A 19,039-nucleotide genomic window follows, 5' to 3' on the forward strand; every position below is an offset into this window, starting at 1 on the left:
AGGTGAGCCTGGCTCTACTGGCATTGGGGACTCCCTTGTAACTCCTGTCACCGGTTTTTGTTGTGGTGCTTCCTTCTGATGGATCCCTGGCGCCTCTGCAGGCTGCACAGGGCTGTACCTCTGGGACAGGTCACCTTAAAACAGCGCCAAAGGGACAAAGTTCCACCCTCCCCAGGGGAGCAGGGTCACAATGACACAGACCCACAGGAAGCTCCACATCCTGCCCAAACACACAGACAAGTTTATTTTCTTTAATTTATTTAGGAATTTTACAAAAGGAAAATACCCAAATAAAAACAAAGTAAACCCCACAAAACCCACAACAAAAACCGAATACAGAATTTGTTACACTTCACAGCTGACCGCTTTTGCTTGCGAGTAAACCTTGCTACGTGCAGCCAGCCAGCCCGTGTTTATTGCAGGGAGTGATGGTGAAGGTCACAGATCGGAGGGCAGGAACACTGGATTCTGGCCACTTGGTGCCATGCCCAGGGCAGTGTGGCATGGAGGACAGAGCGGCCCCTTCCCACAAACAGTGCAGAGCGTCGACAGAGCAGCGATGCAGAGAGAACACAACCATCCAGAGTCCACTTCCATCTTGGTCCAAATGGGCTTTGGATTCCACCCGGTGTCTCAGCACGGGCGCACCACATCAGAGTAGAAAAGGAGAAAGGTCTACACCTACAGACAAAATACCCTCTGCTCAAGGAGGTAGAACCTGGCCAAAGTTTTATTGCAAATACAGAAGAGCTCTTCCCACCTCTCGTGGCCCATGGGAGATACAAGTGGTCACGGAAACACCAGGTCGGTAGTTTGCAAGTTCAGCATAAACCATCAACAGGCTGCTTTGCCCTGGCTGGTGGCAGCTGGCAATGCGTTACATGAGATGTTCCTCTAGCCCTCAAGTGGGAATCGGGGGCTGGCTCAGCTTCTCTTTCCTCTCCATGTCACAGCCACCGCCCTGGCACGAGACTTCCTGTGTCCTCTGGCCAGAAAGGTCTGCGGGGCAGGATGGGCCTACAGGGTGGGGTCTGAGCCCGGGTGCCAGCAGGGAAAGGCCAGGCGAGTTCTTCCCAAGGGGCTAGTACCCCGGCGCTCTGGCCTGAGGAGGCCAAAACCAAGATTCAAAAGGCAGAACTTGCTGCAAGGCGCAGGTGACCATGGCAAAGGGCTTCGGCGGACTCAGCGGGTCCCCGCTGTCAGTGCCCAGGCCTAGATTCCCCACAAATGAAGCTCCCTGGACAACTTTTAAGCTTTCAACATATCTAACAAGTTGAATGGTCACGAAGCAAACATACACATGAGTGGAAAGGCTGGAGAAATGCTCACAGCCACCTTTCCAGAGGAACATTCTTCTGGAATGTGCTTCTGGGTGGTGGCCCCAGAATCCCCCCAGAGTGCCCTGGGGCTTTCTCTACTCCAGCACAGCAAAGCCCCAGGAGCACCAAGCCAGGCTGTGTGAGGGTGGGGGAGGCAGGGGTGAGGTGGAGGGGGCCCCTGGAAGACAACTGTTTCAAAGCACATTCCCAAAGCACATCGCCAGTCACTGACTACCAGCAACAGCCAAAGCAGATGGAGGAGCAGTTTCCATGTACCTGACCGCTCCCCGCTCCTGCCGGGCGGCTGAGTAGTGAGGGACTCAAGGCAGCACCTTAAATGCAGGGGGAACAGGGGCGGCGGCGGGGGGGGGGGGGGCAAGTCTCACTTCCCCAAGTGCTAGGTTTGATCCCAAGGGCATCGAGGAAGAGGAGTTACAGGAAGTCCTGGGTAGCATTTCGTATGTGAAAACACTAGGCTCACTGGTTTCCAGAGAACACAGTGAACACCGCACAGGGTGAAAAGTCATGAAGATGCAGAACACAAAGCAGCAGCTACGCTGAAAATATGAACAAAGCAGACAGGAATTCTACAGCAAGGATGCAAAACAAATTTGAGAACACAGAAACAAATGCAATTCAGATGTTTTTCATACTTTCCTAGATTTTTAACTTAGGATGGGGGAGGGATGCCAAGATGCCCACTTGGGAAGCCAAGAAAAGAATAAATAGGAGGAGCAGGGAGAAGGGAAAAACAAATGGGTTTGGAATCCCAATGTACAAGAAATATTTACATTCCGAATTCAAAAGAACTCCCATTTCTACACATACACATTTCTGTCCACACATTAGTCCAGCGTAGAGCCAGAGGGTGGGTCTGGTTTTACCGGCCACCCCCTAGCATGAGCTGCAGGTGTCCTGCCACTGAAGACACTGCACATACACGGGACAATTGGTCTCGAGAGAATTTTCCAGCACATGGACGTGCTCTTGGATGAAGCGGCAACACGGAATGCTGTCCCAGGGACACAGCTGTGGCGCTCACCAGGAAGACCAGATCTGGCAAGTGCCCACCATTACAGCGGAGCTAATTCATCACCTACCACCCAGATCCCAGTGAACATGACTTTCCTAACCCTAACAGCACCCTGCCTGGCTTTGTACCACATACTGCTTGGCCCCTTTCTAAGTGAGAGTGCTAGGCAAGGTCCGGGCTCTTAATCTTACCAAGAAAGGGCTCCTACTCTCATCAAGCATTGCTGACCTGCTTCCTTGTACCTCAGGCTAAAATAGGAAAAGGATCCCCTTTTCACCGCGCACATGGCGCCCTGGGACCCCTTCCTTCTCTGGTCTGCTTAAGTTGTTCTGATGACTTTGCATGGAATGAATGACTTGGGCTACAGCCAACCTCCAGACACAGCAGACCAGAACAAAAAGGTTTACTGCTACAACTCAAATAGGTCTCTGAAGTGCCAAATAACTCAGTAAGAATAAATACGCACACGCACGCATGCACGCACACACACACACACACACACACACACACACACACACACACACACACACACACACACACACACAATACCACAGTGCTTTGGATGCAGGTTCTCGCTAATTTATATGTACATTTTAAACAGATAAAGTATATCTGCAATTTAGTAGCAAAAAGAAAGTTGTTTAACACATCCATTTCTTGATCAAAGAATTCCTGTCTAAAGAATACTCTCTTAATGCATTGCTAAATTAGTTATCAAGGACAGCTTGTCTGGGTGACCCAGGAAACTGCAGGTAGACCCTGTGGCGCGGAGGTTGCCAAAGGAAAGGGGCAGGGCTTCCGGTGGCAGCATGGCATCCCTGGGAGGGGGGAGGGGGTCAGCACAATGGACATGTACTCTCCAACACTGACATCACTTGCAGGCCAAGCTGCCTGCTCAGAGCCATATTGCTAAAAGCGTGAGAAAAGGCATCACAGAGACCAAATAGACGCATGCTCCGTTGAACAAGGTCCCATAAAGGGACCTGCTGTGAACACTTGATTTGTGATGGGCTAGCCTCTTGAGTACTGCTGCTTCCCTGGTGAAGCTGGATCTGCAGCTTCTCCAGGGCAGTGTGGGCAGGTATCAGGCGTTGGCCCTGGGGTCAGGAATATGGCAGCTCAGCGCCTTGCCCTGTACAAGTCTGCTTAATTGGGCTATCAGATGCCCAATATTTGACTTTTTAAAGAAAATGATGAAAAAGTCTTTCTCAAAGGACCAGAACATACTTGCACATCAAGATGGCTATTTCAAGAGCAAACATTACTCCATGAACCCTGCTGATGCTGCTAGGAAAGCACCAGAGACAACAGGACCGGCCAGAGACATCCTGTGCACACGCGGGTATGCCTCGTCCCAGGCTTTCCACTGAATGTGCTGAAGCATGCTACCAGGACTGGAGCTGGCGGGAGCGGGCCGCACACAGCTGCCCAGGGGGTTAGCGGTCCTGCGCCAGAGCCATGCGGTCACTGCCTGAGATACACAGGACTACACTGAGGATAAAAGTTGCATCCACCAGGCCAAACGTGCCCAGGAACAGAAATCATTCTCAATTTGTTCTTTTAGGCACTAAGAATACATAAATCCAAAGAAAACAAGAGTAAATGTAACCAAACTGAAACCCAAGAGATTGAAAGCCTCAACTTTTCAACAGGTTCTAGCTAGCCATCCTTAACACACAGCTGACCCGATTGACCCTCTCTCTGACAAGTTTCCTCTGGGTCTATCCCTTGCTTACCCTTTAGGAGGAAGGGCTAACCAACTCAAAGGCTGCCTCCATAAACTAAGTTCCAAGAGGCCCCAATAGACTGCTTGTGAAAGTCCCCGTGAGGGCCTAAACAAGAGTCCACCGCATTAGTATAACAACTTCTTTATTAACATCTACAAGATTTTGGTATCTTGCAGCTTTTGACCAGGTCTATACAATCTCAATTTAATAGTGCAACCTGTGCAAGCAGAGAGAGAGAGAGAGAGAGAGAGAGAGAGAGAGAGAGAGAGAGAGAGAGAGAGAGAGAGAGAGAGAGAGAGAGAGAGAGAGAGAGAGAGAGAGAGAGAGAGAAAGAGAGAGAGGGGAAAAAGGGAGGGAAAGAGGGAGGGGGGAGGGAGAGAGGGGGAGAGAGAGAGAGAGAGAGAGAGAGAGAGAGAGAGAGAGAGAGAGAGAAAGAGAAAGAAAAGAGGAAACAAAAAGACCAGTTGTCCCCTCACTTGTTTTTATAAACATCTATTATAGGTGAAACAAAACTTACCCATGTTATAGATAATGTCTATTCACATTTGTACATTACCATTTTTAACAGTTTGAGATAAACTCTACAATGTCTTACACACATTAAACAATATTCAAGTTACTGAATAACAACAATAACAATAATTAACAAAAAACATACAGCAGAAGCCTCAAGTGTTTCCTCATTGTCTAGTTTACAACTCAAGTACTATTTCCTGTTTGAGTGACAAGCAGTCAGATAATGAAGTAAAAAAAGACTGTTTTTGCAAGATGGAAGCTAATTGTACTTCTTTCTAAACTATCTTTAAATTAAGGACAAAGTAACTTTAAGAAAAAAAGGCCTGTAGCCGTCTTTTCACCACACATTAGGAATACTATTAATACATTAAAATTAACTTTATGAGTGTTATCGCACAAAAAAAGGGCTTTTCTTATTTCTTTGACAAGAAACCTGGGGGCAGAGGGAGTGGGTTTGGAGCAGTACCAGGTATAAACACTACAAAATGCAATAACCAATGCTGTACAGCTATGAGATTTCTTTCCCATATTGACTTCTGTGTTAATCTTGTTTACGCATGCTCTCAAAGACATGCACTGTCGAAACAAAAACTGCAAAAGAACCTGAAGGCATGATATGCAACCTCTCATCTCATGCTTTAGTAAACCTATTGTTTAAGTTTGAAAAAGAAACCAATATATATTTTCTCTATTTAGACTGGAAACACATGCATGGGGACACCCGGCGCGCAGGGCGGGGTGTGCTGCGTAACCCTGAGCACTGAGGAACAGAAAGTAAAGCCAGTTTGGGAAGTTCCAAGCATTTTTAAACCAATTGTGGTTTGTAGCCTTTAACAAATTCAGACAGATAAGACACCCATTCATGCGCGCGCGTGCGCACGTACACACACACATACACACACACACACACACACACACACACACATGCACCCTCCTCCCTCTGCTCACAGCAACCGAGAGCAGAAGGGTGGCCCAAAGGGAAACAAACAAAGGAACGATGTGTGTACCACTGCGGCGCTGACTTCCGGGTTTTCTATTCCAGGTTTGCCCTTCCTCCCCCAAAATTAACTAGAGAGCACAACTGAAAAAAATATATAATTCTTTGGAAACTGTCCCTGATTTTTTTTGCATCTCCGAAAGCTGTGTTCTCTAGGCGTTGCTCAGGCTGGCAATACTCTGCGGATGGTGCTGCTGCCACAGCTGCTTCTGCTGCACCGCGAGCTGCTGGGACTGGTCTGAAGTTGACAGGAGATTTACAAGAGGAGACACACAATTTGCCGGAATGATCAAACCTGTAATTAGCAATAGAATCTATAAAGTAACATGCAGTAAAAACCACTGTATTTTACAGCTTCACAGCACATTCCAAATGAGGCATAATAGTAAGTGTAATGAGCGAGCCTTCCACATAAAGATTAGGCAAGTCCACCATGACTGCGATGGTCCACTGAGATGCAACCCGATCGATCCTTCCGCACAGAAACCCCAGTGGATGCACGCATCCAGGGCAACAGCATCCCCCTACTCAAAACAACGGAGAACCCAGGACAGCTCTCTTCCCCCATACAGTTTTTACATCAGGCCTTACCTTTGCTAGGCAAGGGCTCAACCACCATGCCACCAGCCTTAATTTTTTTCCAATTATATATTTTTTTCTTTTTTTTTTTTGCCGGTGGTGGGGCCTGAACTCTGGCCCTGGGCGCTGTCCCTCAGCTCTTCAGCTCACGGTTAGTGCTCTACCACTTGAGCCACAGCACCACTTCCGGCTTTTTCTGCTTATGTGTGCTGAGGAATCGAACCCAGGGCCTCATGCATGCGAGGAGAGCCCTCTACCACTGAGCCACCTTCCCAGCCCCTGAGATTATTTTTTGTGTAGCATTTTATGCTTTCTGCCCAGGGGCTAGCCTTGGACCATGACCCTCCTATCTCTTGTCTACTCAGTATCTTGTGTTACAGACATGCACCTAGTATAGTACTGGCCTTGTTATTAAGATACAGTCTTACAATTTTTTTTTGGCCTGAGCTTGCAGCTTGCCTCAAACCACAATCCTTCTATCTCTGCCTCCCCAATAGTACAGCACTTTTTTGTTATCGTTCAGTTCCACAAAAGCATATGGCTACAACTTTCTTTGCAATTTGCTGAGCCACAAAACGAAGGTTGTGAATGCACCCCACCAGCCCCCACCCTGCCCTGGACCAGTGATCTCAAGAAGGCAGAGTGTGCTTCATAAACTGGAAAACATAGGCCTCAAAAACTTCAACTCTGCCACATGGGAACATGGACTCTAGATAAGCTTCTTCTCCGCGCGCCGCCCGCCCCCCCTTTGGTGCCAATCCTAGGGCTTGAACTCAGCCTGAGTGCAGTGCCCTAGCTTTTTTGCTTAAGGTTGGTGCTCTACCACTTGAAACACAGTTCAACTTCCAGCCTTTGGGTGATTAACTGGAGATGAGTCACAGATTTTCCTGCTTGTGCTGGCTTTCCACTGTGATCCTCAGATCTTATCCTCCTGAGTAGCTAGGATTATAGTACTCAGCACCTGGTTTAGATAAGCTTATTTTAGCTGGAAACCCAGACTTCCATGAATTTTTTTTTTTTTTTTTTTTTGACAGTCCAGGGGCACTGTCCCTGAGCTTCTTTGCTTAAGGCTACCACTCTACTATTTGAACCACAGAGCCATTTCTGGCTTTTTCCGTGTAAACAGTATTGAACCCAGGGCTTCATGTATGCTAGGTAAGCACTCTACCGCCAAGCCACATTCCCAAGCCTCCCTTTAATTTTTACATGTTGGCAATTAATTTAACTAAAAACTCAGTGTAAGGGCCGAAACAAAAGTTCATGCACAATCTCTGGCCATAAAGTGCCCATCTCTGAAAACAGGAAAGCTGCCATAAGGGAGACTGTATGCACTAACTGGACGCCTGCTGGACACTTGTAGCTGAGCACTACTCTTGCTCTCTGCAGGGGCTGGCCCTGTGCCTTGTGTCCTGAATTATCTGGGCCTGGCTCAGGTCAGAGCCCTGAGTGGAAGACTGGGATGTCCTCACAGTAGGGAGCCCCACAGCCCCAAGCAAGAGCAGCTGCAGAGGTGACTGCGTAGATGGCCCAGGCAGACCACACTGAACCGCTGGCTGTCCACGCTTACAGGGTACAAAGGCAGGTTTCACACTCACTGCTGAGAGAACTAGAGTGTTAGAAGAAAACAAGACAGGCTGGGACATTCCTCACAACTTCAACTAAAACAAAACCTTTGACTCACCTACAATTCGTTGCCCATCTTCTGTTCTTAGCCGAACTATCTGCATTTTCACGTTTGTGCCACTGACAGAAGCAAGAACACCCTCTACTTTAGTCCAGACGCTCAGCACCGAGCCACACAACACATAGTACGTGCGGCAACGAAGACCTATTTCACACACCAATCCCAAGCTTGCTTTTTTGCAATTGCCACGCCTAGGAGAGAGAGAGAGAGAGAGAAAAAAAAGGATGTGCTCTAGATGAGTTTCAAGAAACAGGGTCTAACACAATTTGCTTTTACTGACTTCCTGAGTTTTCCCTTTTCAATTGAAGAAGGGTCACTACTCATTTTCATACAGCTTACCCAACTGTATGTAAGGGGGCTATTTACTGCTGGTAGCATCTACACATTTTTAATCCGATACCCATTTTCTTACAGCTATTTCTTTAACCACCACTAATACCTTGTTGTAAAGCAGATTAGTGACAAGTCCTCAGTAACCAAAAGGGAAAAGACCAAATAGAACTGTAAGAAAAACAAGCTGGAGGCTTGACTGAAGTAGTATGGTACTGCCCAAGGAAAGTCAAGGCCTGAATTCAAACATCAATGCAGAGAATGAGGGAGGGGGAAGGGAGGCTGGGAGCATGGGGAGACAGACTGGGTCCATTAACAGGGTCTCGTCCACAAATGCTCAGTAAGTACTTTTCATGAGATGAACTACCTCTAACAATAGTTAACTTGTTCATTTACACATAAGGGCATATTAGTATGAATGAAGGTATGTTTAAATCCTGACATCTTACAACATGAAACATGAAAGTACTAACCAGTAAGCGTGTGTACACGTATCTGCAGATGAGTTATACTGATCCAACCAGTGTACCAGGGCATCATCGGACACTACCTGTAAAAATACAATTGGAATCCCACTGAAACAGTACCATCCTCAAGAAAACCAACTGCTTAACTTGGTCTCCAATTAGAGGCAGCTAACTTAACATCATCTCTATACAGAAAACCTAGCCCTTACTATCAGGTAAATTTGGATGTGATTCAAAATGTTCTACAACCATGTTTTCCTTCCTATAAAATAAATTTTTAACGGGCAAGCTGAGTGATACTTGTTTTTAAATAAGAGTGGCTAGAAATATTAATGTAAAGCAATACCAAAAGTAAAAACTAACAGGAATGTTTGTGGAAAAGTTACTTAGAATTCTCTAGACTCACTGCAAGGGATAAACATTATAGCAAGCTCAAAATAAGCAAAAGTTGGTGGTAAGGAATTTTCCTCAGCACTGGAAATTGGCTTCAGTAAACACATACACTTCCAGATCATACCCTTAACAATTACTCAATAGTCGGTGAGATTAAGACTAGGCTATTAATGCAGTAGCACCCCTTATTATCCTGGAAAACTAACCAAATTCAAACTGAAAAAATAATTTTATGTCTGGACACAGCTCTCCTTAACACGGGTTCAATATATTTAGATTTTAAAAAAGGTATTGACAATATTATGAAAAATTAAGAAAAGTACCTTCTTATACTTTTTTCTTAGATCAGCGTAGATTTCTAATTTGAGTTGCTTCCCTGTATTTGGCCGATAAACTAAGAAGAGTTTCTTTTTAGGATTCACTTCTTTAACTAAGATGGCAGTCTTCTTGTTGTTCCTTATCTTTTAAATACAAAAAGGAGAAAACAAACATTTGCTAGCACAGTTTAGAACATGGTTTTGTACTATTACACCACCAAGCAGTCACTGAAACCGCCTCCAGACGATGGACTATGGAGCCATGGGGCAGGTGCACCACCTGTGCAGCCTTTTTTTGGTTGTGGGGCTTCAACTCAGGGCCTGGGCACTGCTCCTGAGCTTTTTACTAAAGCTAGTGCTCTACCACTTTGAGTCAGAGCCCTACTCCGGTTTTTGAGTGGTTAACTTGATGTAAGACTCTCACACGGACTTTTCTGGCGGGCTGGCTTTGAACTGCAATTCTCAGATCTTAGCCTACTGCGTAGCTGGGATTACAGGCACGAGCCACCAGAGCCCAGCTCTATGAAGCCTTGAGCAAAAACTGCACCCAACAAAAAGCTGCTCAGCTCAAGCAAAAAACAATGTCTGAGGGTCATAGTGTTCATTAGCAAAGGGGCAGGAATAATTTTACTGTACAAAATTGACCAGCACAGACGGTGCGCCAGTGGCTCATGCCTGTAATCCCAGCTACTCAGGAGGCTGAGATCTAAGGATTGAGGTTTGAAGGCAACTCTGGCAGTAAAGTCTGTGAGACTTTTATCTCCAATAAACTACTCAAAAAAGCTGGAAGTAGGGCTATGTCAGGTAGTAGAGTGCTAACCTTGAGCACAAAGAAGCCCAGAGACAGCACCCAGGCCCTGAGTTCAAGCCCCAGGACAGGCAAAAAAAAAAAAAAGGCTGGGAATATGGCTTGGTTTAGTGGTAGAGTACTTGCCCAGCATGCAGGAAGCCCTGGGTTCCATTCCTCAGTACCATATACACAGAAAAGCTGGAAATGGCTCTTTGGCTCAAGGGGTAGAGTGCTAGCCTTGAACAAAAGAAGCTCAGGAACAGTGCCTAGACCCTGAGTTCAAGCCCCAGGCCTGGCCAAAAAATAAAAAAAAAAAAGAGAGAGGGAGGAAAAAAAAAAGAGAATAGCATTTATAAGTAGTGAACAGGAAGATTCTGTGTGTGCTAGTGGTGGCAGGGGTGGGAGGGTAGCCCATACATGCAAGGCACCACACCCCACTCCAGGGCCCAAACTCAGGGAATAGCTTTTTTGTTCAAGGCTAGTGCTCTACCACCTGAACCACACAGCTCCACTTTCAGCGTTTTTGTGGATATTTGAAGATAATGGAGATTAAGAGTCCTGTGGATTTTCCTGCCTGAGATGGTTTCAAACAGAAATCCTCAGATTTCAGCCTCCTCAGTAGCTAGGATTACAAGGCATAAACCACTGGCATGCAGCTACATAACAATTCTAAGTTTGCATCTAGTAACACTTCCTCACAATGTATATTACTAGAACTATGGCATAGAGCAATGAAAGAGAATTATGGCATGTTGGTGCATTCCTACAATCTCAAAGTGGAGGCAGGGCTGGGAATGTGGCTTAGTGGTAGAATGCTTGCCTAGTATGCATAAAAGCCCTAGGTTTGCCAGGCATCGGTGGCTCACGCCTGTAATCCTAGCTACTCAGGAAAGTCCATGAGACTTTTTTTTTTTGGTCAGTCATGGGGCTTGTTCTCTGGGCTTGGGCGCTGTTGTTGTGTTCTTTAGCTCAAGGTGAGCCCTCTACCGCTTGAGCCACAGCACCACTTCCAGTTTTCTAGTGCTTTATTGTAGATAAAGAGTCTCATGGACTTTCCTGCCCTGGCTGGCTTTGAACCTTGATCCTCAGATCTCAGCCTCCTAAGTAGCTAGGGTTACAGGTGTGAGCCACCAGCGGCTGACTCCGTGAGACTCTTATCTCTAATAAACCACTAGAAAACTGGAAGCAGTGCTGTGGCTCAAGTGGTAGAGCGCTCGCCTTGAGCTGAAGAGCTGAGGGACAGCGCCCAGGCCCAGAGTTCAAGCCCCATGATCGGAAAAAAAAAAAAAAAAGGCCCTAGGTTTGATTCCACAGTAGCAGTACCACATAAACAGAAAAGCCAGAAGTGGCACCTGTGGCTCAAGTGGTAGAGTGCTAGCCTTCAGCAAAAGAAACTCAGGGACAGTATCTAGGACCCTGAGTTCAAGCCCCAGACCTGGTGTAAAGAAGAAAAGAAAAGAAAAAGGAAAAGAAAAGAAGGGGCTAGGAAGGTGGCTCAGTGGTAGAGTGCTTGCCTTGCATGCATGAGGCCCTGGGTTCGATTACTCAGCACCACATAAGCAGAAAAAGCTGGAAGTGGTGCTGTGGCTCAAGTGGTAGAGCACTAGCCTTGAGCTGAAGAGCTGAGGGACAGTGCCCAGGCCCAGGGTTCAGGCACCATGACTGGCAAAAAAAAAAAAAGAAAAGAAAAGACAGGAGAGGAGAGGAGAGGAGAGGAAAAGAGAGGAGAGGAGGTAGGGAGGATGCCCATTTCCAGCCATGCTGAGCTACACAGTTGAACCCTTTTCTCAATAAAAGGGGGAGAGGGAAAGGGGGGAGGATTATATATTAAACAGTCATACTTGCAATGACAAGTAAAAGCCGTCATCTGGTCCTGTCAGATCAGCCCAAATCTTGGTTGCTTCCTCCCAGGACATCCCCCTTTCCACACTAATCTGTAAAGAAACCACAAGTTCCAATTAAACTCACATCTGCATATACCCATCCCAAAACACTCCTTAAATGAATACATTTTCCACACTTACTGTGTATAATTCCACATGACCAGAGGTTGAGTACCCTGGAGTTAGAAACTTCTTCACATCACTTTTCCTCACCTTTTCATCCCCTGAACCAAGATCTTGGAAGAGAAAGAGCAAAATGAAATGTAAGTCAACACCCTGGCTGTTAATACACATGACAACTGAAAAGTCCCCCACTGACCTAGTATTCCCATATCGTATCTTCCATTTTTTTTGGCATTTTGAACAACCGCAGTGAGTGTGTCCGCAAAGTACTGGAACAAGGCGTTCTGCTGATGCACCTCCATGCCCAGAATTCTATTTAAGAACTTTCCTATGTTGTTGTAATCTGCAATGACAATATCACACAAACAATTTTATACATTCAGAGCGTCATCAAAACATTTTTATAGCTGGGTCCTGGTGGCTAACACTTGCAATCCTGGCTATTCAGGAGAAATGAGACCTAAAGGTGGCACTTCAAAGACAGCCCAGGCAGAAAAGTCCCTAGACTCCTTTCTCCAATTAACCACCAGAATACTGGAAGTGGCACTGTGGCTCAAAGCGCTAGAGTATTAACTGAGCAAAAAGAGCTCAGGGAAGCCGGGCAACAGTGGCTCACACCTGTAATCCTAGCTACTCAGGAAACTGAGATCTGAGGATCGCAGTTCAAAGCCAGCTCGAGCAGGAAAGTCTGTGAGACTCGTTTCTCCAATAAACCACTAGGAAACCAGAAGTGGCACTGTGGCTCAAGCGATAGAGCGCTAGCCTTAAGCTGAAGAGCCCAGGGACAGAGCCCAGCCCCAGTTCAAGCCCCCTGACCAACCAAATAATAAAAAGCTCGGCTTACCTCGGCTGTGGCCAGCCACACTGCAAGTCGCCTATTTCTACCTCTCAACAGTAGCACTATAGCAACACATGCTCCAGAGATGTTTGTTGGCTTTTTTTTTTTTGGGGGGGGGGGGGACAAGTATTGAGCTTGAACTCTAGTCCTTTCATCTCCTAGTCAAGTACTCTACCACTTGGATTATGCGCAGGCCCTTTGCATTAGTGATATATAGAATGGGATCCCACTGTTTTGGTTCAGGCCAGCCCAGACTGTAATCTTCTCACAAGGCTGGGATACAGGTGCATAGCACCATACCAATTAGTCAGTTGAGATGGAAATCTTTAACATTTTGCCTGGACTGGCCTCCAATTTCAATCCTCCCGATCTCTGCCTCCGAGTAGCTGGTATTAGACACGAGCAAGTATATCTAGCTTTATGTTTTGTACTTGTCTCTAACTGTACAGCCTAGGTTGGCCTTGAATTCTGGATATTCTTCACTTACCTTCCCAAGTGCAAGGACTACATATACCCAGGTCCAAGCCTAAGCTTCAAACTCCAAAAAAAAATCCATTTCTGACTGACGGGGGAAAAAAAAATCCATTTCTGACTGACGGAAAAAAAAATCCATTTCTGGCACAAGTAGGCACTATTTTTTTGGGGGGTGGCAGGATGAATCCTGAGGCTTGACTTCAAGGCCTAGACGCTGTCCCTAAGCTTTTTGCTCAAGGTTAGCACTCTACCACTTGAGCCACAGCTATATTTTTGGATTTCTTGGTAATTGGAGATAAGGGTCTCATGGACATCCAGGCACTAGTGGCTCACAGCTGTAATCCTAGCTACTCAGGAGGCTGAAATCTGAGGATCGCAGTTAAAACCAGCCTGGGCAGGAAAATCTCTAAGACTCTTTACCTCCAATTAAATACAGACAAAGCAGAAGTGGCACTATGGCTCAAGTGGTAGAGCGCTCACCTGGAGCAAAAAAGTGCTCAGGGATAGTACCTAAACCCAGAGGTTTGAGGCCCAGGACCAGCCAAAAAGAAGAGGCTTATGGACTTTTCTGCTCAGGCTGGCTCTGAACACAATCCTTCAGCCTGCTGAGTTGCTAAGATTAGCATGAGCCACCAGTGCCCAACTACAAGTAGGCATTTTGCAGTTTCAACTTTACAAACATAAATTAGCAGATGAAAATGATAGTTCTCCAACATTAGTAAATATTAACTATGAAAGTCAGTGAATCTCAACCTTGGCTGTCCATTGTAATGCCAGGGAGCCCTGGGATAACACTTGGGCTCCAGTACTGGCCCTGTATTTTTTAAAAGCTTGGCAGCCAGGTTTACTCTATATTGTGGGATTAAAAACTAACTTGAAGCGTCCCTTGTCAGCTCCCAAAAGCACACCTAACAGAATGGACTTCGTTACCATGTAACAATTAGATGCGGCACAGACATTCACAGTATTACCTTTATCAAGAGTAAGGATTCCTGAGCGATCTTCTACATTGATCAGTCCCACTCCTATCAGTCCTTGTCGAACATCTGCAAGAAAGTAAATGAATGCACAACATTGTGGAAGGACTGGGCATAGCTCATGTGGTGGAGCATATGTCTACCATGTTCCTGAAGACCTAGGTTCAATCTCCAGGACATGGAAAAAGAAACAAAAGAAATACAAACAACTTGAGAGTTGTTGAACTAATCAAATTGGATCAAGTCTAGCATTAAGATACAACCTATATTTGGTTCTACTGTGCCACATAAATCAATGAGACTGTGTCCACAGTCTACAAACATCTTTGGATATACCAATCTTTTTTTTTCTTTTTTGGGGGAGGGGTCAGTCGTGGGGTGTGAACTCTGGGCCTGGGCGCTGTCCCTTAACTCTTCAGTTCAAAGCTAGCACTTTACCACTTAAGCCATAGTGCCACTTCCAGACTTTTCTGTTTATGTGCTGAGGAACTGAACCGAGGGCCTCATGCATGCAAGGCAAGAACTCTTAACACTGAGCCACCTTCCCAGCCAGATATACCAATATTATTCTAGATTCTATGACTTCGATTCCTTGCTTTATTTTTTTTCCTTATTGTAATGGATTGATCCCAGCAGCCCTTCTACAGCTGAGCTATACCTGTAGCCCTTCATTGTTTTTGTTTTTTTTTTTGTCGGTCATGGGGCTTGAACTCTGGGCCTGGGCGCTGTCCCTCAGCTCTTCAGCTCAAGGCGAGCGCTCTACCACTTGAGCTACAGCGCCACTTCCGGTTTTCTGGTGGTTTATTGGAGATAGGAGTCTCACGGTCTCTCCTGCCCGGGCTGGCTTTGAACCTCGATCCTCAGATCTCAGCCTCCTGAGTAGCTAGGATTACAGGCGTGAGCCTTCATTAAACTATCTTAATTTCCAATAGCAACCCTGGACATCTTACATGAATCCTGTCTATATAGACAACACCTAGACATTCTGAACAACTTTGCATGAATAGCAAAATACAATGAACTCCAGGAAATGAAAACAAAGTTTTTCCTTTATTGCTGTTTTTGTTTTCTTTCCTTTTTGTTTCATTTGTTTGCTTGTATGTTTTTGGGAGTGTAAGGGGAGGTACAGAAATAGAGGAACAAAGGGTAAACAAATACAACAATGGCACTCACTGGACACTATGTTGAAAATGAACTATATAACTTATAAAGATGGAGGGAAAAACTGGGAGAGTGAGGAAAGGGTGACATTGTCGAAAAAGAAATGTACTCCTTACCTGACTTGCATAACTATAATCCCTCTGTACATCAACTTTACTTAAAAAAGTAGGTATCCAGGTGGGCTGGGAAGGTGGCTCAGTGGTAGAGCGCTTGCCTTATATGCATGAGGCCCTGGTTCGATTCCTCAGCACCACATAAGCAAAAAGAAAAAAGCCGGAAGTGGTACTGTGGCTCAAGTGGTAGAGCGCTAGCCTTGAGCTGAAGAGCTGAGGGACAGTGCCCAGGCCCAGAGTTCAGGCCCCACGACCGGACCCCCCCCCCCCCCAAAAAAAGTAGCCAACGGGCTGGGAAGGTAGCTCAATGGTAGAATACTTGCCTTGCATGCTTGAGGGACCCCTGGGTTCAATTCCTCAGCACCAAGTAAGCTGGAAGTGGTACTGTGGCTCAAGTGGTAGAGCACTAACCTTGAGCTGAAGAGCCGAGGGACAGAGCCCAGGCCCAGAGTTCAGGCCCCACAAACGACAAAAAAAAAAAAAAAAAAAAAAGTAGCCAGGTGCCAGTGGCTCACGCCTGTAGTCCTAGCTACTCAGAAGGCTGAGATCTGAGGATCACAGGTCAAAGCCAGTCTGGGCAGGAAAGTCCATGAAACTCGTATCTGCAATAAAGCACCAGAAAAAAACCCGGAAGTTGCGTTGTAGCTCAAGTGGTAGAGCGCTAGCCTTGAGCTGAAGAGCAGAGGGACAGTGCTTAGGCCCAGAGTTCAAGCCCCACAACCAACAAAAAATAAAAAATAAATAAAGTAGCCAGGTGCTGGTGGCTCATGTCTATAATACTAACTTGCTCAGGAGGCTGAGATCTGAGGATCCAGGTTCAAAACTCAGCCTGGGCAGGAAAGTGCATAAGACTTGTATCTCCAATTAACCACGAGAAAACCAGAAGTGGCGATTTGGATCAAAGTGGTAGAGAAGTAGCCTTGAACAAAAAGGGCTCAGGAACACTGCCTAGGCCCTGAGTTCAAGCCCTACCACTGACAAAAAAGGGAGAGAAAATAGGAAAATACTAAGACTAGAAGCAGGGCTCAGCAATAAAATGCTGCCTGACAAAAACAAGAGGCCCAGGGTTCAAAATCTAGTACCTAAAAAAATAAATGTGACACCGGGCGCTGGCGGCTCACGCGTGTCATCCTAGCTACTCAGAAGGCTGAGATCTAAGGATCATAGTTCAAAGCCAGCCCAGGAAGGAAAGTCTGTGAGCCTTTTTTTTTGGTCCAGTGGTGGGCCTGAACTCTGGGCCTGGGCGCTGTCCCTCAGCTCTTCAGCACAAGGCTAGCGCTCTACCACTTGAGACACAGCGCCACTTCAGGCTTTTTTTTTTTTCCTGCTTATGTGGTGCTGAGGAACTGAACCCAGGTCCTCATGCGTGCAAGCAAGTGCTCTACCACTGAACCACCTTCCCAGCCCTGTGAGACTCATCTCTAGTAAACCACTAGAAAACCGGAAGGGGCACTGTGGCTCAAGCGGTAAAGTGCTCGCCTTGAGCTAAAGAACTGAGGGACAGCGCCCAGGCCCAGATTTCAACCCCCACAACCGACAAAAAAACAAAAACAAAAACAAAAACAAAAAACAAACAAAAACAACTAGCTGATTAAATAACAGTGTAAATAAGGACATAATGCTTCAGGCCAGATGTAAATAATGCAAAAGGGAAGTAATACCTAAACAGACAACATGCCTGAATCATATTACTGATAGGCGAGGAGCTTTTTTTTTTTGGTTGGTCCTGGGCTTGAACTTTGGGCTGGGCATTGTCCCTAAGCTACTCAGCTCAAGGTGAGTACTCTACCCCTTGAGCCACAGCACCACTTCAGGTTTTCTGGTGTTTAATTGGAGGTAAGAGTCTCGTAGCTTTTCTTGCCTGGGCTGGCTTTGAACCTTGATCCTCAGCCTCCTGAGTAGCTAGGATTATAGGCATGAGTCACCAGTGCCCAGCTTGGTGAAGCTTTTAGGAAATATGAATATGGGATATAGCTGGTTGAAGTACATATCACACACACACACACACACACACACACACACACACACACACACACACACACACACACACACACACACACACACACACACACACACACAAACACACACACACACACACACACACACACACACACACACACACGGGTTTAATCTTCAATCCTGACACTGCAAAAATAAATAAAAATAGTAAAAAAAAAAAAAAAATTGGTAGTAGGAGAAAGGAAGGAGTGTGTGGTATGAAGGCTCCACCACCTCCAGACTTACATAATAGTTGAACAGGAGCTATTTTAGGAAGTGATTCTACAGGAGAAAGAGATCACGAGGATATAAGGATAACTGTGTATATTCAGTGCCCTTTACTGTGTTTAAATGTATATATGTATACATAGATGTACACACACACACACAGAGAAAATCCATCTACTGCTGGGAAGGTGACTCAGTGGTAGAGCGCTTGCCTTGCATGCCTGAGGCCTTGGGTTCGATTCCTCAGCACCACATTAAACAAAAAGAAAAAAGCCAGAATTGGCACTGTGGTTCAAGTGGTAGAGCGCTAGCCTTGAGCTGAAGAGCTGAGGGACAGCGTGCAGGCCCAGAGTTCAGGCCCCATGACTGGACCCAAAAAAGAAAAAGAAAAAGAAAATCCATCTACTTAGCAATGAGTGAAGGTCAGAACTGTCATTATTACGCAAATATTAAATCCATTATACTTAAAGCTAAGTTATTCTAGACTGTGAGATAAGTTTATTTTTTGGAGAACTGGAGATGGAACCCAGAGCCTCATATTCACTGGAGGCAATCAACAGCTCTACTACTTGAGCCACACCCCCAGCTAGGACTTATTGTAGTAACAGTGTACTATTATTATTATGCTATTTAAAGATAATGAGTTGAGGTAGCTCACACCTGTAATCCTAGCTACTCAGGAGGCTGAGATCTGAGGATCACCGTTCAAAGCCAGCCCAGGCAGAAAAGTCCGAGAAACATTTATCTCCAATAAGCCACTAGAAAACCTAAAAGTGGCACTGTGGCTTTTTTTTTCTTCTGCTTATGTGGTGCTGGGGAACTGAACCCAGGGCCTCATGGGTACAAGGCAAGTGCTCTACCACTGAGTCACCTTCTCAGCCCTGTGAGACTCTTATCTCTAGTAAACCACTAGAAAACCGGAAGGGGCACTGTGGCTTAAGCAGTGAAGTGCTCGCCGTGAGCTGAAGAGCTGAGGGACAATGCCCAGGCCCAGAGTTCAAGCCTGATGACTGAGGAAAAGCAAAAGATAATGAGCTGGGCCCCAGTGGCTCACACCTGCAATCCAACAGAATTGTAGTTCAAAGCCAGTCC

General features: G+C 46.0%; 1 protein-coding gene across 4 annotated transcripts in view; it reads right to left on the reverse strand.

Moving 5' to 3' along the window:
• Window positions 1-241: 241 nt before the first annotated feature.
• Sbno1 (strawberry notch homolog 1) overlaps window positions 242-19,039 on the reverse strand; it is a 61,161-nt gene continuing 42,363 nt past the window's right edge. For all 4 annotated transcript variants that reach the window (XM_070024842.1, XM_070024841.1, XM_070024840.1 and 1 more), the window contains 8 exons: window positions 14,442-14,516; window positions 12,355-12,501; window positions 12,177-12,271; window positions 11,994-12,086; window positions 9,369-9,506; window positions 8,659-8,735; window positions 7,853-8,046; window positions 242-5,887 (listed from right to left, as the gene is read on the reverse strand). In XM_070024842.1, coding sequence (XP_069880943.1) covers window positions 5,745-5,887; window positions 7,853-8,046; window positions 8,659-8,735; window positions 9,369-9,506; window positions 11,994-12,086; window positions 12,177-12,271; window positions 12,355-12,501; window positions 14,442-14,516 — 962 coding nt within the window. In that variant the 3' untranslated portion in view covers window positions 242-5,744. The remainder of the gene's footprint in view (window positions 5,888-7,852; window positions 8,047-8,658; window positions 8,736-9,368; window positions 9,507-11,993; window positions 12,087-12,176; window positions 12,272-12,354; window positions 12,502-14,441; window positions 14,517-19,039) is intronic.

This window comes from Dipodomys merriami, unplaced genomic scaffold, assembly GCF_024711535.1.
Source record: "Dipodomys merriami isolate MVZ:Mamm:240054 unplaced genomic scaffold, mDipMer1.0.p SCAF_163, whole genome shotgun sequence".
Taxonomy (NCBI): domain Eukaryota; kingdom Metazoa; phylum Chordata; class Mammalia; order Rodentia; family Heteromyidae; genus Dipodomys; species Dipodomys merriami.